Source organism: Chiloscyllium plagiosum, unplaced genomic scaffold, assembly GCF_037043375.1.
Source record: "Chiloscyllium plagiosum isolate Xiang-an unplaced genomic scaffold, Cpla_swu_hap1 HiC_scaffold_19, whole genome shotgun sequence".
NCBI classification, from domain to species: domain Eukaryota; kingdom Metazoa; phylum Chordata; class Chondrichthyes; order Orectolobiformes; family Hemiscylliidae; genus Chiloscyllium; species Chiloscyllium plagiosum.
This window is the reverse complement of record NW_028270157.1, coordinates 896,909-919,768: the sequence shown is the minus strand read 5'-3', so window position 1 is coordinate 919,768 and position 22,860 is coordinate 896,909. Positions and strand designations below refer to the sequence as shown.

The 22,860-nt window shown below is 44.3% G+C and overlaps 1 protein-coding gene across 3 annotated transcripts in view; it reads right to left on the bottom strand.

Annotated features, from left to right (window-relative positions):
* The window catches only part of zdhhc17 (zDHHC palmitoyltransferase 17), a 150,605-nt gene extending 133,667 nt beyond the window's left edge, over positions 1–16,938 (bottom strand). For all 3 annotated transcript variants that reach the window (XM_043708813.2, XM_087996951.1, XM_087996952.1), the window contains exon 1: positions 16,866–16,938. In XM_043708813.2, coding sequence (XP_043564748.2) covers positions 16,866–16,937 — 72 coding nt within the window. In that variant the 5' untranslated portion in view covers position 16,938. The remainder of the gene's footprint in view (positions 1–16,865) is intronic.
* Positions 16,939–22,860: the final 5,922 nt, after the last annotated feature.

Genomic DNA, 22,860 nt, shown 5'->3' with positions numbered 1-22,860 from the left:
ATAGTGTCCTGATGCAGCTTCATTTGTGTGTGTTGGGGTAGTTACTTTCATAGTTTAGGACTTGGTCTGTGTGTGTGGCTTTCCTGTATACCCTTGTAGTGAATTCTCCGTTTGGTGTTCTCTGTACCATCACGTCTAGGAATGGGAGTTGGCTATCCTTTTCTTCTTCTCTCGTGAATCGGATTCCTGTGAGTGTGGCGTTGATGATCCGGTGTGTTTTTTCTATTTCCGTGTTTTTAATGATTACAAACGTGTCATCATTTGTTTGGGTTGAATTTGTGGTAGGACTGTTTGTTCTAACCTTTGCATAACTGCCTCTGCTATGAGTCCCGAGATTGGTGATCCCATGGGTGTTCCGTTGATTTGTTCGCATATCTGGTTGTTGAATGTGAAGTGTGTTGTGAGGCACAAGTCCAGTAGTTTAAGTATGCCATCTTTGTTGATAGGTTTAGCGTCCTGTTTTCTGTTCTGTATGTCCAGTAGGTTGGCTATTGTTTCTCTGGCTAGGGTTTCCCACAACACACTGCAGTACACCAGAACTGCAAAAAGAAGAAGAGGAACCCCTATACAAGGTCTTCGCCAAAACGGATACCCGCGCAATTTCATCGACAGATGCCTAAGAGAAAGACCACAGAACGAGGACATACCACAACCAAAAGGACTAGCCACACTACCATACGTCAGGAGCATCTCGGAACTGACAGCCAGACTACTGCGACCCCTAGGACTCATAACGGCACACAAACCAACAGCCACGCTCAGACAACTCACCAGAACGAAGGACCCGATACCCAACATGAGCAAAACGAATGTAGTGTACAAAATACCATGCAAGGACTGCACAAAACACGAGATAGGACAAACAGGAAGGCAGCTAACAATCTGCATACATGAACATCAACTAGCCACGAAACGACACGACCAGCTATCCTTAGTAGCCACACACGCAGACAACAAGCAACATGAATTCGACTGGGACAACACTACTATCATAGGGCAAGCCAGACAGAGAACAGCCAGGGAATTCCGAGAGGCATGGCATTTATCCACAAACTCCATCAACAAACACATCGACCTGGACCCAATATACCAACCACTACAGCGGACAGCTGAAACTGACAACCGGAAGCGGCAGGGACAGACCACTATAAACACCAGAGGAAACATCAAAGCAGCGCTTCACAGGAGGCTCCCAAGCACTGATGATGTCGCCTAGCCAGGGGACGAAACGTTTGCAACAAAAACTTCCAGCTCGGCGAACAGAACCACAACAACATAGCTATTCTTTCTGCCTGGTATATTATCATATTTTATCATCCTAACCATCTCTCTCTGGGCTCCACATCTCCCTATCCACTCACATTGCTTCTCCATTCCCAACACGTCTTCAGACTCCCACAACACATGCCTATGCAATTGCACATGGTGTCATACCTGCCTGTTTACCTTCTCCCTCCTCCTCATCAAAGGCCGAAAATATAGCTTTCAGGCGAAGCAATGATTTACCCATACTTCATTTAGTCCATTCTACTGCATTCATTGCTCACAACATGGTTCCCTCTATATTGAGGACATGAACTGCAGGCTGGCTACCCACTTTGCACAACATCAAAACTCTGTCCAGGAGCTTCCAGTTGCCTGCTACATCAACACACCAATGTGTTCCTATGCCAACATTCCTGACTCAGGCCTGCTGCAATTGAGCCGCAGCTCAAGCTCAAAGAACAGCACCTCAATTTCCACTGGGGGACCCTACAGCCTCCAACACTCAAGATCAATTTTAGAATCCGATTCCATCTTTCCATGATGTTTACCCGACTTACACCCAGCCCTGTTATAAACATTACTTTTTCATAGCTACTAACAGTTCTGATGAAGAGTCAGTGGACTACCCTGCTTCATCAGCTGCTGTAAACTGTACGATCAGTTCTGCTATAACGCGGTAGTTCTGTTCTCGTGCAATCCCATGTTATCAGAAAATTGCATACAGCTGCACGATTATCGCGTTATAACCAATACATGCTTTAAAAGTTCACGCTGTGGAAACAGTGCCCCCAGTTCATCAACAGTGTTATGGCAAATTCGAATTAATGAAATACATGTTAAAGCTGGATGATCTGTAGCATTCAATTAATAAATCACTAACCTTCATAAGTATGAACCAGTCACTCTGTCTCCTGCAAACAAGTGAAAAAACATCTGAAGAAAGATCTCATCAGCAAAAAGGATCAGCTGAGCAAATCCATGGTCAGAGACAACTGTTCTGCCTTGCCAGTCTTTCCCTCTGTCCAGAACACCCATACTTTTTTTTTGTGTCTCTGTATGTCAGTGTAATGGGGGGAGATTTATACATGGGTTAAAGTTTTAACTAAAACAGAAAATTACGAGGGAAACTCATTAGGTCTGATTGCATATGTGAAGAGAAAGCAGAGTTAACATTTCAAATCCAGCCTTCCTTTGGAACTAACAATAGCTTAGAAAAACAGGTATATGTGCTGATAATAGAGATTTGACTGTTGGGGTAAAGGAGTGAGTGGACGGGTGTAGATGGAGCCCAATAAGAGAGAACACACAACTGTTAAGAAGACAGAGATCTATGATAATATCCAAAGGGATATCAGCTATTCTTTCTGCCTGGTATATTATCATATTTTATCATCCTAACCATCTCTCTCTGGGCTCCACATCTCCCGATCCACTCACTTTCCGTGCCCCAGTCTTCAGCATCAATACCACTTTTTCTGAGCCATCAGTTCTGAAGAAAGGTCACTGGGCTCGCAACATTGACTCTGCTTTCTCCCCACAGATGCTGCCAGACCTGCCCACTTTCTCCTGGTTTTGTTTCAGATTTCGAGCATTCAATGTTTCTGCTTTTATTTTAGAATTTTAACCAGCAGTTATGTGTCGACAGTTCATTCCTATTTCTCTAGTTAACTGTAATGAAAAGCCATTTTTGTTTACTACAACAACTGTTCAACACCAATGAGTACAGCTTTACACTCCTCAGGACAAAGCAGCCTGCTTGATTAACACCACATCCATCAGCATTCACTTTCTCCACTTCCAACGCTCAGTAGCAATGTATTTTATTGACAAGAATCACTGCAGAAATTCACCAAGGTACTTTTGATGGTTTTTCCAAATTAATGACCACTATCATCTCGAAGGACAAGGGCAGCAAATGCACAGGAACATCACCATCTGCAAGTCCCCCTCCAAGTCACTGATCACCCTGACTTAGAAATATATCACCACCCCCTCAGTGTTGCTGGGTAAAAATTCTTGAACTCCCTTTCGAACAATGTGAGTTGTACCAACAGCACAAGGGCAGCAGCAGTTCAAGAAGGGAGTCACCATGTTCTCAAAGGCTACTAGGTATAAGCAATAAATGCTGGTCCTGCCAGCGACCATTTCCCATGAGTGAACTGAATAAAAGATCCATCAACAAGACACAAGCCAAGCATTTGATGGAATATTCTTCAATTGCCTGGATGGGGACAAGATGCTCAACACCATCTAGGATTAAGAAGCCTGCATGACTGGCACCCAGCCACCGACTTCAATATTTATTTCCTCCACTGATGCACACAGTAGCTGAGTGTACCATGTACAAGGTGCATTCCAGCACCTCCCCTCGGCTCTCAACAGCTACTTAACCCACAATCATCACCATCCAGAAGATAAAGAGGAGATGCATTGGAATACTACCATAACTTGGCATTTTTCGCCGTTCCTTTAACATCATTGGATCTAAATCCTAAAATTCCAATCAGAATAGAACTGTATATGCACTTAGACCACTTCAAAACAACTGCACCACTTTCTCAAGGGCAACTGAGGATTTGCATGTCCTGGCCAAGCAAAGGACATGCAAATCCCATGAATGAAGAAGAAGAATTCTCTCCTGTGTAACACATTTGCAGCGACTGAATTGCCTTCATCATTGTGTTCCAGGTAGGAACATGGCAAAGAGACTTGTCTGCTGTGACCAACTTTAAATCAACCCTGAAGTCACCAAGATTTATTACATCATGATAAATAATAAATATCAAACGTTATCCAAGGACAAAACAAATGGTTGAAAAACAAGGTTTGAGTTCAGTCTGTGCCCCTGCTGCTCTAGAACATAGAACAGGACAGCACTGCAACAGGCCCACCATGTCTGTGCCAACCACGATACTTGCCTAAACTCATCCCATCTGGCTTCACATAGTCCGCATCCCTCTATTACAGCATACAACATTACAGCACAGTACAGGCTCTTCTGCCCTCAATATTGAACCAATCTGAAGCCCATCCAACCAACACTACTCCATTCTACTCCATATGCCTATCCAACGACCACTTAAATGCCCTTAAAAAGTTGGCGAGTCTACTACTGTTGTAAGCAGTGTGTTCCACGCCCCTACTACTCTGAGTAAAGAAACTACCTCTGACATCTGTTCTGTATCTATCACCCCTCAATTTAAAGCTATGTCCCATCATGCTAGCCATCTCCATTCAAGGAAAAAGGCTCTCACTGCCCAACCTATCTAACCTTTCGATTATCTTATATGTCTTAATTAAGTCACCTCTCAACTTTCTTCTCTCTCACAAAAACAGTCTCAAGTCCCTCAGCCTTTCCTCGTAAGACCTTCCCTCCATACCAATCAATATCCGAGTAAATCTCCTCTGAGCCCTTTCCAAAGCTTCTACATCCCTCCTATATGCAACACTCCAAATGTTGTTGCACCAGTGTTTTGTACTGCTGCGGCATAATCTCATGGTTGCAAAAGTCAATCCCTCTACCAATAAAAGCTAACACACCATATACCTTCTTAAAAACCCTATCAACCTGGGTGGCAACTTTCAAGAATCTCTGTACCTAGACATCAAGAACTCTCTGCTCAATTACACTACCAAGAATATTACCATTAACCCAGTATTCTGCATTCCCATTACTCCTTCCAAAGTGAATCATCTCACACTTTTCTGCACGAAACTCCATTTGCCATCTCACAGCCCAGCTCTGCAGCTTATCTATGAATCTCTGTAATCTGCAATAACTTTCATCACTATCCACAACTCTCCCAATTTTAGTGTCATCTGCAAATTTACTCACCCATCCTCGATGCCCTCACCCGGGTAATTTGTAAAAATGACAAATAACAGTGGACCCACAACAGATTCTTGCAGTACCCTACAAGTAATTGAACTCCAAGATGAATATTTCCCATCAACCACCATCCTCTGTCTTCTTTCAGCTCACCAACTTCTGATCCAAACCACTAAATCACCCTCAATCCCATGCCTCTGTATTTTCAATAAGTCCATAAGAAATAGGAATGGAAGTAAGGCCATTTGGGCCATCGAGTCCACTCTGCTATTCAATCATGGCTGACGGGCATTTCAACACCATTTACCCACACTCTCCCTGTATCCCTTAATTCCTTGCGAAATGAAGAATTTATCAATCTCTGCCTTAAAGACATTTAACATCCCAGCCTCCACTGCGCTCCGCAGCAATGAATTCCACACGCCCACCACACTCTGGCTGAAAACATGTCTCCTCATTTCCGTTCTAAATTTACCCCCTTTAATTCTAAGGCTGTGCCCCAAGTCCTAGTAACCCTGCCTGATGGAAACAATTTCCCTGCATCCACCCTTTCTAAACCATGCATTATCTTGTGAGTTTCTATTAGATCTCCCCTCAACCTTCTGAAATCTAACGAATACAATCCCAGGATCCTCAGCCGTTCATCATATGTTAGGCCTACCATTCCAGGGATCATCCATGTGAATCTCTGCTGGACACGCTCCAGTGCCAGTGTGTCCTTCCTGAGGTGTGGGGTCCAAAACTGAACACAGTACTCCAAATGGGTCTTAACCAGAGCTTTATAAAGTCTCAGTAGCACATCACTGCTTTTACATTCTAACCCTCTTGAGATAAATGGCAACATTACCCTTGCTTTCTTAACCACGGACTCAACCTGTAAGTCAACCTTTAGAGAATCCTGTCCTCGCACTCCAAGATCCCTTTGTACTTTGGCTTTATGAATTTGCTCACCATTTATAAAATAGTCCATGTCCATGTTCGTTTTTCCAAATGCAAGACCTGGCATTTGCTCACCTTGAATTTCATCAGACATTTCTTTGACCATTCTCCGAAACAGTCTAACTCTTTCTGTGGCCTCCCCACCTCCTCAGAACTACCTGCCTGTCCACCCAACTTCGTATCATTGCGAACTTTGCCAGAATACCCCCAGTCCCTTCATCCAGATCATTTATATATAATGCGAATAGCTGCGGCCCCAACACTGAACCCTGCAGGACACCACTTTTGTCACCAGCTGCCATTCGAAAAAGAACCTTTTATCCCAACTCTCTGCCTTCTGTCAGACAGCCAATCCCCAATCCATGCCAGTAGCTCACCTCAAACACCAAGGGCCCTTACCTTACTCAGCAGCCTCCCATGAGGCATCTTATCAAAGGCCTTTTGGAAGTGGAGGTAAATAACATCCACTGGGTTTCCCTGGTCTAGCCTATTTGTTACCTCTTCAAAGAATTCTAACAGGTTTGTCAGGTACGACCTTCCCTTACTAAATCCATGCTGACTTTTTCTAATTCGACCCTGCACTTCCAAGAATTTAGAAATTTCATCCTTAACGATGGATTCTAGTATTTTACATACAATCGAGTTTAGACTAATCGGCCTATAATTTTCCATCTTTTATTTTGAATAAAGAGGTTACAACAGTGATTTTCCAATCATCTGGGACTTTCCCCGACTCCAGTGATTCTTGAAAGATTACAACCAATGCCCCCAATATTTCTTCAGCCACCTCCCTCAGAACTCTAGGACTTTAATAAGGAATTGGAATCCCTTGTTAAATGGAAAAGGGCGGCCTATGTAAAGATGAGGCGTGAAGGTTCAATTGGGGCGATTGAGAGTTATAAGGTAGCCAGGAAGGACCTGAAGAGAGAGCTAAAAGCAGCAAGGAGGGTACATGAAAGGTCCTTAGTTGGTAGGATTAGGGAAAACCCTAAGGCTTTCTATAGGTATGTCAGGAATAAAAGAATGACTAGGGTAGGAATAGGTCCAGTCAAGGATAGTAGTGGGAAGTTGCGTGTGGAGGCTGAAGAGATTGGGGAGACACTGAATGAATACTTTTCGTCAGTATTCAATCAGGAACAGGACATTGTTGTCCATGTGAGTACTGAGTCACAATTAAGTAGAATGGATGGCTTTGAGGTATGTAGAGAAGAGGTGTTGGAAATTCTGGAAAGGGTGAAAATAGATAAGTCCCCTGGGCCTGATGGCATTTATCCTGGATTCTCTGGGAAGCAAGGGAGGAGATTGCAGAGCCATTGGCCTTGATTTTTATGTCCTCGTTGTCTACAGGAGTAGTGCCAGAAGATTGGAGGTTAGCAAATGTGGTTCCCTTGTTCAAGAAGGGGAGTAGGGATAACTCTAGTAACTATAGGCCGGTGAGTCTCACTTCTGTTGTGGGCAAAATCTGAGAGAGAATTGTAAGGGATAGGATTTATGAACATCTGGATAGGAATAATGTGATCAAGGATAGTCAGCATGGTTTTGTGAAGGGCAGGTCGTGCCTCACAAACCTTATTGAATTCTTTGAGAAGGTGACTAAGGAGGTGGACGAGGGGAAAGCGGTAGATGTGGTGTATATGGATTTTAGTAAGGCGTTTGATAAGGTTCCCCATGGTAGACTACTGCAAAAAATACGGAGGTATGGCATTGAGGGGGAGTTGGAGGTTTGGATTAGGAGTTGGCAATGCCCCTGGAAGAAGACAGAGGGTAGTAGTTGATGGCAAAGGTTCATCTTGGAGTGCCGTCACTAGCGGTGTTCCACAAGGATCTGTTTTGGGACCATTGCTGTTTGTCATTTTTATAAATGACCTGGAGGAGGGGTTAGAAGGTTGGGTGAGCAAGTTTGCGGATGATACGAAAGTTGGAGGAGTTGTAGACAGTGAGGAAGGATGTGGCAGGTTACAGCGGGATATAGATAAGCTGCAGAACTGGGCAGAAAGGTGGCAAATGGAGTTCAATGTAGCTAAGTATGAGGTGATTCACTTTGGTAAGAGTAATAAAAAGATGGGGTACTGGGCTAATGGTTGGATACTTGGTAGTGTGGATGAGCAGAGGGATCTTGGTGTACACAGATCTTTGAAAGTTGCCACCCAGGTAAATAGTGCGGTGAAGAAGGCATATGGCGTACTGGCTTTTATTGGTAGAGGAATTGAGTTCCGGAGTACTGAGGTCATGTTGCAGTTGGAAAAGACTCTGGTGCGGCCGCATCTGGAGTATTGTGTGCAGTTTTGGTCGCCATACTATAGGAAGGATGTGGAGGCACTGGAACGGGTGCAGAGGAGGTTTACCAGGATGTTGCCTGGTATGGTAGAAAGATCGTATGAGGAAAGGCTGAGGCACTTGGGGTTGTTTTCATTGGAGAAAAGAAGGTTTAGGGGTGACTTGATAGAGGTGTACAAGATGATTAGGGGTTTAGATAGGGTCGACAGTGAGAATCTTTTTCCACGTATGGAGTCAGCTATTACAAGGGGGCATAGCTTTAAATTAAGGGGGGGTAGGTATAGGACAGATGTTAGGGGTAGGTTCTTTACTCAGCGAGTCGTGAGTTCATGGAATGCCCTGCCAGTAGCAGTGGTGGACTCTCCCTCATTATGGGCATTTAAGCGGGCATTGGATAGGCATATGGAGGATAGTGGGCTAGTGTAGGTTAGGTGGGCTTGGATCGGCGCAACATCGAGGGCCGAAGGGCCTGTACTGCGCTGTATTCTTCTATGTTCTATGTAGCCCACTGGGACCAGGAGATTTATCAATTTTTAGACCATTTAGCTTTTCGAGTACTTTCTCCTTTATAATGGCCACCATACTCAACTCTGCCCCTTGACTCTGCTTAATTGTTGGGATACTACTCATGTCTTCCACTGTGAAGACTGAAGTTGCGGCTGTACTGGACATTGGTTAGGCCACTGTTGGAATATTGCGTGCAATTCTGGCCTCCCTCCTATCAGAAAGATGTTGTGAAACTTGAAAGTGTTCACAAAAGATGTACAAGAATGTTGCCAGGGTTGGAGGATTTGAGCTATAGGGAGAGGCTGAACAGACTGGGGCTGTTTTCCCTGGAGCGCCCGAGGCTGAGGGGTGACTTTATAGAGGTTTACAAAATTATGAGGGGCATGGATAGGGTAAAAAGGCAAAGTCTTTTCCCTGGGGTCGGGGAGTCCTGAACTAGAGGGCATAGGTTTAGGGTGAGAGGGGAAAGATATAAAAGAAATCTTTTTCACACAGAGGTTGGTACGTGTATGGAATGAGCTGCCAGAGGAAGTGGTGGAGGCTGATACAATTGCAAAATTTAAGAGGCATTTGGATGGGTATATGAATAGGAAGGGTTTGGAGGGATATGGGTCGGGTGCTGGCAGTTGGGACTAGATTGGGTTGGGATATCTGGTCAACATGGACGGGTTGGACCGAAGGGCCTGTTTCCATGCCGCACAGCTCTATGACTATGAATGCTTCAAGCATTCAGGTAAAGCACCTTATTGCTAATTTTCTCATCCTCGTGATTTCCATCACCTCAACCTTAGTTATCCTTTCTTTTTGCTTCATTCCTAGCCTGCCTTGAACTTAAACCCTGCACACATGCGAACCTGCTGCTTATCTTTCTACATGACTCCATACTCCCTGTTGTTTTCCCTTTCCCTTCCCCCTGACTCACATGTTTAAAATCCTAGTGATCACCCTATTTATCCTTTCCGCCAGAACACCGGTTCCAGATCGGTTCAGGTGGAGACTGTCCCATCGGTCGAGATCCCCCCAGTTCCGAAACTGATGCCAATGTCCCATGAAATGGAATCCCTCTTTCCCACAGCAATCTCTTAGCCACACATTTACTTCCCTAATTTTCTTATCTCTAAGCCAATTTGCACGTGGCTCGGACAATAATCCAGAGATTATGACCCTCGATGACATGTTTTTCAATTTCCTTCCGAGAGCTTGATATTCCCCAAACAGGTCCTCCTTCCTCGCCTTTCCTATGTTGTTTGTGCCAACGTGGACGACAACAACTGGATCCTCTCCCTCCTGCTCCAATATCCTTTCAGGCCAGTTGGAGATGTCCTGCACCCTGGCACTGGGAAGGCAACACACCATGCGGGACTCCTGATCCGGCTCACAAAGGATACTATCTGACCCCCTAATTATAGAATTCCCTATAACAACTACTAGTCTTTTTGCTCCCCCGCTCTTGACTGGCCTTCTGCACCATGGTGCCGTGGTCATCTGGCTCGCCCTGCCCACAGCCCTTTTCCTCATCCATACAGGGAGCAAAAATCTCATACCTGTTGGACAAGGTTAGGGGGTGAGGCTCCTCCACTCCTGAACTCAGAATCCCCCTACCTGCCTCACTTACAGTCGCACCCTGTTGTTCCTGATCACTCATTGAATTTGAATTACTTCATCTGCCAGATGTGACTGCCTCCTGAAACAAAGCGTCCAGGCAACTCTCCCCCTCCCCAATGTGCCGCAGTGTATGAAGCTCAGATTCCAGATCATCAATTCTGATTCAGAGTTCTTCCAGCAACAAACACTTGCTGCAGATGCTGCAGAACTGCCGTTGACAATGGGATCAGCCAGCTCCCACATCACCTGTCCAGCCATCTCTACTTATTTAATTAATTTTTACAAATTTATGAGTAAGTAATTGTTAGTACTTCTCTGTGGTCTTATTCAACTAACCAACTAATAGTAAACTTTTCATCAATCACGAAACACAAAAAATATCAACACACGAGAATCCATTTTTTGGTTAGAGGGCGGCGGCGGGTGGGAGACGCTACATATGCAGTGTCTCAGGATTTGGCCGCTGTCAAAATATGTACCTGAAACTCCCGAGGTAAGTTTATATATTTAAAAAGTGCCTTCCCATCGTGCCACTGGTCCTCGCAGAGGCTCCTCCCACGTTAACTGCCGCCGAGAAAATGAAGGAATTTTGTGCAGTAGCCTACCATGGGGAACCTTATCAAATGCCTTGCAGACATCCATATACACACCAACTGCTTTACCCTCATCGACCTGTTTGGTTACCTTCTCAAAGAACTCAAGAAGGTTTGTGAGGCACAACTGATCCTTCACAAAACCGTGTTGACTATCCCTAATCAACTTATTCCTTTCGAGATGATTGTAAATCCTATCTCTTATAACCTTTTCCAACACTTTACCAACAACCGAAGTAAGGCTCACTGGTCTATAATTTCCAGGGTTGTCTCTACTCCCCTTCTTGAACAAGGGAACAACATTTGCTATCCTCCAGTCTTCGGGCACTATTCCTGTAGGCAATGACAACAAAGATCAAAGCTAAAGGCTCAGCAATCTCCTCCCTGGCTCCCCAGCGAATCCTCGATTAAATCCCATCCAGTCCAAGGGACGTTGCTATTTTCACACTCTCCAGAATTGCAAGCACCTCCTCCTTATGCATCTCAATCCCAGCTAGTCTCGTAGCCTGTCTCTCAGTATTCTCCTCGACCACATTGTCTTTATCCAATGCAAATACTGACAAAACGTATTCATTTAGCGCTTCCCCTATCTCTTCTGACTCCACGCACAACTTCCCACTACTATGCTTGATTGGCTCTAATCTTTCTCTCATCATTTTTTTATTCCTGATATACCCATAGAAAGTCTTATTGTTTTCCTTGATTCTATCCGCCAATGACTTCTCATGTCTCCTCCTGGCTCTTTTTAGCTATTCAAGCAACTAAATGTCTCATCAACTTTTCTATTGTACCTGCTTCTACCATCTCCTTGGCAGTATGTTCTAGGCACTTACTACCCTGTTAAAAAAAAATTCTGCTCTCCGATCTTAAACTTTTGCTCCCAAGTATTTGACATTTTCACTCTGGGAATAAGACTCAGACTATCATGCTTCTTATAATTTCATGGACTCAGGTTGCCCCTCAACCTCTGACACTCTAGCAAAAACAATCCAGATTTGTCCAACCTCTCCTTTTTAGTTAATACACTCCAATTCTGGTGAACCTCTTCTGCACCCTGTCCATAGCCTCCACATCCTTCCTAAAAGCAGTGACCAGAACTGCGAACAGTATTCCAAATCCAGCCGACCTGAAATCTTACACTGTTGTAACATGACTTGCCACCTCTTATACTCAGTGCCCCAATCAATGATGGCATGTATGCCATATGCTGCCTTTGCCACTTTATTCACTAGTGTTGCCACTTTCAGGGAGCTCTGATTTTAGATCCCAAGATCCCTCTGTATATCAATGTTACATTAACTACACACTTTCCTCTTGTATTTCATTTAGTTTTTAAGGTAAAGATACACAGATTTTTGAACAGTAAAGGAATTAAGTATCATGGTGAATGAGCTAAAAAAGTCTATGAAAATATCAGCCATGATCTTATTGAACGGCAGAGCAGACTTGATGAGCCAAATGGCCACCAACTGCTCATGTCACGACCTCCCAAAATTCATCATCTTGGATAAAGCTCCATCTGTCATCTCTCCACCCAACTTTCCATCTATAACCTGAATACTTTGATATAGAACATAGAACAATACAGCACAGAACAGGCCCTTCAGCCCACGATGTTGTGCCAAACATTTGTCCGAGCTTAAGCACCCATCCATGTTCCTATCCAATTGCCGCTTAAAGGTCACCAATGATTCTGACAATTCGCAGATATCCTTGCTTAATATCCACAATTCCACCAATTTTAATGTAATCTGCAAAGGAACAACATGGGCTATTCTCTACTGTTCTGGGACTTCACCTGTCGCTGAAGAATTACTAAGATCTCAGTCAAGGCCTCAACAATCTGATACCCTCAGGATGTATCTACCTTAAGTTTTTTTTCAAGACACCAAACACCACCTCCTTCTTAATATCAATTTGCCTGAAATTATCAACAACCCATCTAAACTTACCAGCCTCTATGTATCTTCCTTTGGTGAATACAATGTGAAATATTCAATAACGTACTCACCCACTTCCTCCGGTTCCACAAAATTCTCTCTTTTGTCTTTGAGTGGATCTCATCTTTCACTAATTAGCCCCTTGCTCCAAATCTAATTGTTTGAAGATTCTACTTGACCTTGACTCCCAAACTGCAAAGTCAAAGCTGAAGGACAAATAATTTACCAGGTTTTACCTCTCCATTTCAAGCTTTGCAGGATACAGTGCTGAACAACTGATGAATTACATAGCCTCCAGTCTGAGTCTAAATATGATGCACAATGTCAAAATGAGCAAAAAATCTGAAATGCTCTGCTCAATCTGCATTTTCAACAAATCCCCATGTTGAAATGACACCACACAAATGGACAGCGCTGCACTACTGCAGGTGCTGCCTTTGCAATGAGGTCTTAAACCGAGACACTGTCTAACCCTGCTGCTTGACTTTAAAAGTCCAATGGCACTATTTCAAACATAAGTAGGGGAGGTCTGGAGTCCTGGTCAATATTTATCCTTCAGCCAACATCATTAAAACAGATTATTGAACTATTACCACATTGCTGTTTACGAGATCTTGCTGTACACATATCTGACTTCTCTATTTCCTGAATTATAATTGGGACTCCATTTCCAAATCACAGCACTGGCTGTAAGTGTATTCAGGTGTGATGGACCTGACATGTGCCTTTCAATCCAAGTCTTTCTTCCTCCATTCAGAGCCAAGAAAGATTCTAACTAGATGACATGGCAGATTTTAAACCTCTTCTATGAACATCAAATCACAAGTACAGGAGTGGACATCTATGACATTTCACCTGTCAAGCCACAGGCTAGTCCTGGAGTGTGGGTTTCCAACAAAAACACCATGAGAACAATGCAGACCCAATGTGCAACACATCAGTGAGCAAGCTTGTTTCCCAGCAGGAAACATCCAAAATAATAACCAAAGCCTGATATCGACTGATGTGATTTATTGGAAGCCAGGGGTGAACACGATGCCTTTAGAAACCAGCATTGTCCTGAATGCAGCAAGATGTCAAAAACAGACACGGGTTCGACAAGTGAGGTGTCTTACTTGGAGATGCTGCTATGCCGATCAATAAGCTGCTCTGACCAGTATTAACCAGTAAAACATAGAATAGTAGAATCTCTACAGCATGGGAATGGAATGTTGACCCATTAAGTGCACACTGACCCTCCACAATGACACACCTCACCCTATCCCCCTCCCCTTTTCCTTTAGCCCTGCATTTCTCATTGCCAGTTCAGCTAACCTGCACATCTTTGGACTGTGGGAGGAAACCGGTGCACCCGGAGGAAACCCACGCAGACATGGGAGAATGTGAAAGTTTCATGCTGACAGTCACCTAAGGCAAGAATCAAACCCAGTTCCTCGCACTGTGAAGCTAACTCCCAAGCCACTCATAACAAATAAAAGAGGCAAAAGCATCAGGAAGAGAATGTCAACAAATTAGCTGTCAACTGCAATTTCTGAATACTAAATCAAAACAGCAAATATTTCATACAAGATTGATCACTTCCAACATAGAACTCAAAATTATGCAAAGATGATTGGTCAGTAGAAAGACGCATCCAGACAAAGGATGAACCAAGCGGTTCTATTTGGGAATTTTTAGGCAAGCCCCATGAAAACGGTGTACACTCCTGGTTGAGAAAATTCTGCAAAAATATATTCTTCCAATGATTTAGAAGTTCTTCTGAATAATTTATTTTGATGTGATTGCTTTTGAAATCTGAAGATAAGCTTGCAGATTGCAATTATTAGTGATCTTCGAAACATGGCAACAGTCCTAAGACTACTAATCGAGAGGGAGATCTTATTTGATTTTGTGAAGATCTAAAATCTGGCATCCTGAACTTCAATATGACGAGAACACTGCTGATTATACTCAAGACACAGGAAATTCAATTTACACCTTCCTCCAATCTAATCGACAAATACCTTTATGGCTTTGCTACACCCTTCTCAGAACAATGCCAGCATCCTCTGCCCAACCAACTCCGGTCCCTCCCTTCACAATAACTGCATTTCTATATCATCTTGAAAATAAAACATCCCAAGGGGCTGGAGAAAATTTAACAAACACAATTTGATACTAAAGCACGTAGAATAATTAGGAATAGGAAACCAAAGATTTGGTCAGAGGTGTCAGTTTAATGGAGCCTAAGTATCAATTACACATTGCAAGAAATTCAATCCAAATGCGAGGTAATGCATTTTGGAAGATACAATTCCAGAGCGAGCTATACAGTAAATGGAAAGTCCTGGGGAAAATTGATGAACAGTGGGATCGGAGTGTTCAGGTCCACTGTTACCTGAAGGTGGCAACGCAGGCCAATAGTGGTCAAGGCAGCATACGGCACGTTTTCCTTCATCGGACAGGGTATTGAGTACAAGAGTTGAAAGGTCATGTTTCAATTGTATAAGACTCTGGTTTGGCCACATTTGGAATACAGTGTACACTTCTGGTTGCCACATTACCAAAAGGATGTGGATCCTTTGGAAAGGGTGCAGAGGAGGTTCACCAGGATGTTGCCTGGTATGGAGGGCGCTAACTAGGAGGCGAGGTTGAATAGATTAGGATTATTTTCACTGGAAGGAAGGAAATTGAGGGGGACCTGATTGAGGCCTACAAAATCATGAGAAGTGTAAACAGGTGGATACCAAGAAACTTTTTCCTAGAGTGGAGGACTCAATTACTTGGGGTCACAATTTCAAAGCGAGTGGAGAATGGGTTAGTGGAGATATGCGTGGCAAGTTTTTCAAGCAGAAGGTGGTGGGTGCCTGGAATGTATCTAGACAGATACATGAATGGGCAGGAACGAACCTTAGTAAATAGGTGACAGGTTTAGATTGAGGATCTGGATCGGCGCAGGCTTGGATGGCCAAAAGGCCTATTCCCATGCTGTAAGGTTCTTTGTTCTTAAATAATGGCTCAAACTTCAAGAAAGACTACTTCAGGACATAACTCTCAATTCCCTGGCCTTATTCTCACAATTATCTTTTCAAAGATAATTCCACTGCTTTTCATTGCAACAGATTTCTTGAGGTGGGGAGATGACTGCTTTATAAACAACGGACTTGGCCCTATCCATTCAGTCACTTCATTGAGACAACAGATAATCGTTGGCACTAACAGTTATAAAAGTGTGTTTCTAGAAACTTGGTGGCAAATAAAAATATGTAATAACAACTGCTTTCAACAAGACTATCACCGAGAAGGAAAATGGTTTTGGCAATTGCGACACAGCCAAAAAACCAGGACAGTGTCAAATGCAAGGGCACATTCTGAGGGAAAAAAAATTCAGTTGTTTCCCATCATGGTGAAGTGGTAAGTAGTAATTAAATGCTTGGAAGGCAGCCTTACAGAGACACACGAATGGGTTCGGCCATTCAGCCCATCGATCCTGCCCTGATATTCAATACGATCATGGCTGACTCTCCAAAACAATACACTTTTCTCTTTGTGTCATAGGTGTTAGAAACTGTCAATAGCTACTTCAAATAAATTCAAAGACTAAGCTTTCACAGCTCTGTGATGCACAGAATTCTAATGGTTCACAAATCTGAGTCAAAAAACCTTTTCCCGATCTCAACTCAAAGTGGTTTCCCCTTATTTTTGAAATTGTGCGCCGTGAATCTAAACCCCTGAGCCAGGGGAAACATCTTGCGAGCATCAACCCTGTCCATCCCTTCGAGGGGGGAAAGGGCTGAAAGGGGGTGACAGGGGGAGGGGGTGATGGTTGGAGAACGGGATGCCGGGCCGTAGCCCTGCCGCCCTCTCCCGGGGACTCCGGGTGGTATTGGGCCGGGGGTTAGGGTCAGCAGGCGCTGAGAGCGCTCTCACCTCAGGATGCAGCCCCGGGACACAGCCTGGATCCGGCTCCAGCTCGGGATCGTCCCGGTGAAGATCCGCCATCTTCAACCGCCCCGCTGCATTCTGGGATACTGGCGCCAGACTCCAGCCGCGAGCAATGGATGTCAGAGAAGGAGGAGCGATCGATGGAGGCTGTGTAATCGATGGCAGAATAAATAATGGTGATAAAGACTTCAGCTCACCTTGGAGTTCCTGGGCCTTTTTGTCTTTAATGTAACATATCTGCTGTACTGATGAGGGATCACCTTGCTGCTGCTGTAATTATCCCTCCCCCCACCATAGTTCCAGGATTATCAGAATCAAACATCTCCTGGCAATAAATAACTTCAAAAGCTTTCGGAACCCTTTGGGTTGACTAGTTATGAACAAGATTGGAATAGGGAGGTGTGGAGACTTTTGACTGACCATCAAATTGGTGTGGGGTGGTCAATTGTGTCAGAGTGTGGAGCTGTTCAAGGGGCCTCCTGTCACCCATTCCCCATTGGACCTTGATGTGTGGTTCCATCCAGGGGCTTACATGGTTGTTCACTGTAACCACCTTCTGGTCTCATAAGAAGAGTCCTGAAGAGTGAACACAAAGTACTTCATTGCACCCCAGCATACGCTTACAGGTTGTGAGAACTCAACATTCCTGCAAAGACATTTAAGAGGATCCATACCCCGGTCTGTTTCCCACAAGGTCCAATTTTTACTTTCCTACCAAGTCTTCATGGTATCATCACAATGAATGGTGCTACTGTACGCAATCAAGTATTAACACATTCAGACCCTTTCAAACCCAAATATAAATGAAACTGTGCACAGTGGAACCCTTGAGACAGGCTACATATAAAATTTGTTGCTGCAGTAAGTGGAGAGATTTATTCATTGCAAGAGGGATGGATTTTGTTGAATGCTGAATGCCAAATGGCCTATGCATGCTCCTAAGAAAAATGTTGCAACATCTGTAGATAAGCTTTTTACTCTTTCAAAAGATTTATAAATAAGACCATAAGACAAAGGAGTGAAAGTAAGGCCACTTGGCTCATTGAGTCTGCTCCGCCATTTAATCGCTGATGGGTATTTCAACTCCACTTACCCCCACTCTCCGCATAAACCTTAATTCCTTGTGAGATCAAGAATTTATCAATCTTGCCTTGAAAACATTTAATGTCCAAGCCTCCACTGCACTCCATGTCAATGAATTCCACCAGCCCTCTTCTCTCTGGCTGAAGAAATGTCTCCTCATTTCTGTTCTAAATTGACCCCCTTTAATTCTGAGGCTGTCCCACGACTCCTCGTCTCCCTGCCTAGCGGAAACAACTTTCCAGCGTCCACACTTTCTAAAGCCGAAGAAAAAAAAATTAATGATTCACTTAATGTATTATTGATAAAACATTAACCTTTAGAATTCAAACATCTGGACAGAAGTGTCGGTTAACTAGATATTAATGTACTGATGTGGATTTAATAAGGACAATGAAAATCAGTTCAATCAACATGTCCACTAAATTGTGCCTCATAGCAAGAGGCCTCTCTTTGCTAACTCCTATATTACCTTCATGGCCATCTAATTATTTCAAGTAATTATCAAATAGTGATGACATTTTTCATACAATCCTATTAACTCTTCGCATTGCTTTCTCCAAGTCATTAGCTTTATTGTTGCATGACTTATTGCAGCACATTTCCTTGAATGTTGCACAATTCCTTGCTCGAACTTTTGCACTCACCCCATCCCCTCATGAGGAAAGGCTTTTGTTCATAAACCTTTCAATCATGTTTATTCTTTAAGCTATGTACCATCTGCAGTATGCATTGCAGAAATTCACCAAAGATCTTTAGACAGCACCTTTAGAGGGGGCCACAAGGGATCCCAAGGGATCCTCCATATCCGCCACAAATTCACCTGCACCTCCACACACATCATTTAATGCATCCGCTGCACCCGATGTGGCCTCCTCTATATTGGGGAGATAGGCCGCCTACTTGCAGAACGTTTCAGAGAACACCTCTGGGACACCCGGACCAACCAACCCAACCACCCCGTGGCTCAACACTTCAACTCCCCCTCCCACTCCACCAAGGACATGCAGGTCCTTGGACTCCTCCATCGCCAGACCATAGCAACATGACGGCTGGAGGAAGAGCGCCTCATCTTCCGCCGAGGAACCCTCCAACCACACGGGATGAACTCAGATTTCTCCAGTTTTCTCATTTCCCCTCCCCCCACCTTGTCTCAGTCCCAACCCTCGAACTCAGCACCACCACCACCACCTTCAGCAATCTTCTTCCTGACCTCTCCGGCTCCACCCCACTCCAGCCTATCACCCTCACCTTAACCTCCTTCCACCTATCGAATTTCCAACGCCCCTCCCCCAAGTCCCTCCTCCCTATCTTTTATCTTAGCCTGCTGGGCACACTTTCCTCATTCCTGAAGAAGGGCTCATGCCCGAAACGTCGATTCTCCTCCTTGGATGCTGCCTGACCTGCTGCGATTTTCCAGCAACACATTTTCAGCTCTGATCTCCAGTATCTGCAGTCCTCACTTTCTCCACATCTGAGACAAGGCAAGGATTTGCCACACCAGCACAAAGAACAAGTTGGAGTCTTTCAACACAACCAGATCAGTAATTTGATTTTATTTATTTATTGTCTTGTGTGTTTTGTCACAAAATACAGTAAGTGTTGTACAGTGTCACCATTCTCTGGCACTACCTTAAAGCACAGAAAAATAAACCAAAACGTAAAATATGGAGGCAGAAAAGTGAAGAAATAAAGAAAGACAGTCCAACTTTACAGGCCTTCTTGTTAAGTGTTCAGCCATGTACCATGGACCTGGTGGCCAGGCACAAGTCCCCTTTGCCGCGCTGCTGGAACAAAAGTCATCACCCTTCAGCACCATCTCACCTCCACCCATACCCTCAACACTATAAGTTCTCACTGGACCTCACCAATGCAGATGCCAATGATCCCGTTCAGTACCACAACCGGCCCAAACTTGACTCCATTGCCACCATGTGGAGAAAGTGAGGACTGCAGATGCTGGAGATCAGAGCTGAAAATGTGTTGCTGGAAAAGCGCAGCAGGTCAGGCAGCATCCAAGGAACAGGAGAATCCACGTTTCGGGCATAAGCCCTTCTTCAGAAAGCCCTTCTCCATTGCCACCATGTGTCTGCTTCAGGCCCATCTTAACATTAGCCATTACTGATGCTGCAATGGGCCTCATAATGGGCCCAAAACTGCCTCTGCCCCACATCCTTGAATCTGCGCTAGACGCAGACATCTCCAGGAAACCAAACTTGTCTCCACAGCAGCAACTGTGAGTTGGCGATAGAACTGCCTCGATAGTGCAGAAGATGCCGGGAACCCAAACTCACTTTCAATGCCTACCCAAGTCCACGTTGCTGGGCCTACTAGAGTCCGTGCTGCAGGGCCTATCGCGTCTTCATTGCAGAGACTACCCGAGTCTGTGCTGCTAGTCCTACCCGAGTCCGCGTTGCTGGGTCTACCCAAGTCCACGCTGCTAGGGCCATCCTAGTCCACGTTGCTAGTCCTACCCAGGTCCGTGCTGCTGAGCACCAGAGTCTGTACTGCTGACCTTATCCGAGTCCACCCTGCTGAACTTATCTGAGTCCACGCTGCTGGGCCTACTCGAGTCAAACTGCTGAGCCTACTCGAGTAAGACTGCTGGGCCTACTTGAGTCCGCGGTGCTGGATTTATTCAAGTCCATGCTGCTGCGCCTACTCGAGTCCCTGCTGCTGGGCCTAACTGAGTCCCCGCTGCTGAGCCTATCCGAATCCATGCCACTGGGCCTACACTAGTCCATGCTGCGAGGCCGACTCAAGTTAGCGCTGCTGGGCCTCGTCAAGTCCGCGCTGCTGAGCCTATCCGACTCCGTGTTGCTGAGCCTATTCGAATCCGTGCCACTGGGCCTACCTGAGTCTGTGCTACTGGGCACCAATGCCATTGTTGTGAGCAAGCTCTTCACCAAGAGGTAGGTACAATAAAATAGAAGAGAAAGAAAAGAAATGAAAAAATACAGATGGAGCAGACAAGTCCCGGTTACAGAAGCCCCACTTCTCCACCATGTTACCAGAAGGTTTTTAATTTTCAGTAATTTGATTCCATTTATGAGGAATTAAAGGAACTGTGAGAAGCCAACCACATGTTGATTTTGGCAGAATATGATCATAGTTATCTAATATGTGCAGTTGTCAAATTGCAAAAAATTTCTGATAGCTTATTAAACATCAACAATTAGGTATAATACATTTAATAATGAGACACAAAGAAAGTGTGCAAATGTAACAGGTAAGAATGCTTCATTGATCCCCAAGCCTTTCTGGAGAAAGGAAAAGCATATTGAAATGGTGAAATATTCCAAAGAATCCCTGCAGTGTGAAAGCAGGCTGTTCAGCCCATCGAGTCCACACCGAACCTCCGAACAGCATGCCACCCATACCCACCATCCCTACCCTTTCCTTGGAACCCTACATATCCCATGACCAATCCACCTAACCTGCACATCTTTGGATTGTTTGAGGACACCGGAGCACCCGGAGGAAACCTATAGACATGGGAAGAATGTGCAAATTCTGCACAGACAGTCACCCAATGGTGAAATCGAACTTGAGTCCTTGGTGTAAGGGAGCAATGCTAACCACTGAGCCACTGTACCACCCAATTCATCACTGATGTTGTGCAGTCTCTGATGGAAGTAGTCTTTGTTTTTCCCTCAGACTGATGTAGGGCAAACATTTAGGAAAAAGCATTATGGTTCACAGAAGTGAGGAAGAAAGATTCTAGTAAGGGGATAAGTCAACCATGGAAGCTAAAGATACAATCGGATTGAAACAAAAAGCATACAGTGTAGATTAGTGGTAAGCCAGAGAATTGGGGAAGTTTTAAAAACTAACAAAGCTGACCAGAAAACTACAAGAAGAGAGAAGATAAACTGTGAGGGTAAACTTGCAAGTAATATCAAGACAAACAGCAAGAGTTTCTTTAAATGTATAAAAAGAAAGAGAGAAACCAAAGTGAACATAGATTTCAGAGAATGAGGCTGGAGAAATAATAATAGGAAACCAGGAAATTGCAGAGGTGTTGAATAAATCCTTTGCATCAGTCTTCATAGTCGAAGACAAAAACAATGTTCTAAAATTATGAAATATTCAAGGGACAAATAGGACAGAGGAAAGAATACAATAACTGTCACAGGATTTTTTAAAAGTTTGGGAAATTGTTGGGGCTAAAGACCAGAAGACAGAGGGTGGTGGTGGAAGGTTGCTTTTCAGACTGGAGACCTGTGGACCACCAGTGTGCCACAAGGATCAGTGTTGGGTCCACTACTTTTTGTCATTTATATAATTGTTATGGATGTGAATATAGGCGGTATAGTTGGTAAGTTTGCAGGTGACACCAAAATTGGAGGTGTAGTGGACAGAGAAGAAGGTTACTTCAGATTACAATGGATCTTGGTCAGATGGGCCAATGGGCTGAGGAGTGGCAGATGGAGTTTAATTTAGATTAAATGTGAAGTGCTGCATTTTGGAAAGGCAAATCAGGCAGGACTTGAGTACAGGAGTTGGGAGGTCATGTTGCTCCTGTCCAGGACATTGGTTAGGCCACTTTTGGAATGTTGTATGCAATTCTGGTCTCCCATCTATCGGAAGGATGTTGTGAAATTGAAAGGGTTCAGAAAACATTTACACGAATGTTGTCAGAATTGAGGGTTTGAGCTATAGGGAAAGGCTGAGTAGGCTGGGACTGTTTTCCCTGGAGCATCGGAGGCTGAGGGGTGACCATATAGAGGTTTATACAATCATGAGGAGCATAAATAGGGTAAATTAACCAGGTCTTTTCCCTGGGATGTGGGTGTCCAGAACTAGAGGGTATAGGTTAAGCGTAAGAGGGAAAAGACTTAAGACGAACCTAAGAGACAACCTTTTCACAGAGGGTGGTACGTGTATGGAATGAGCTGCC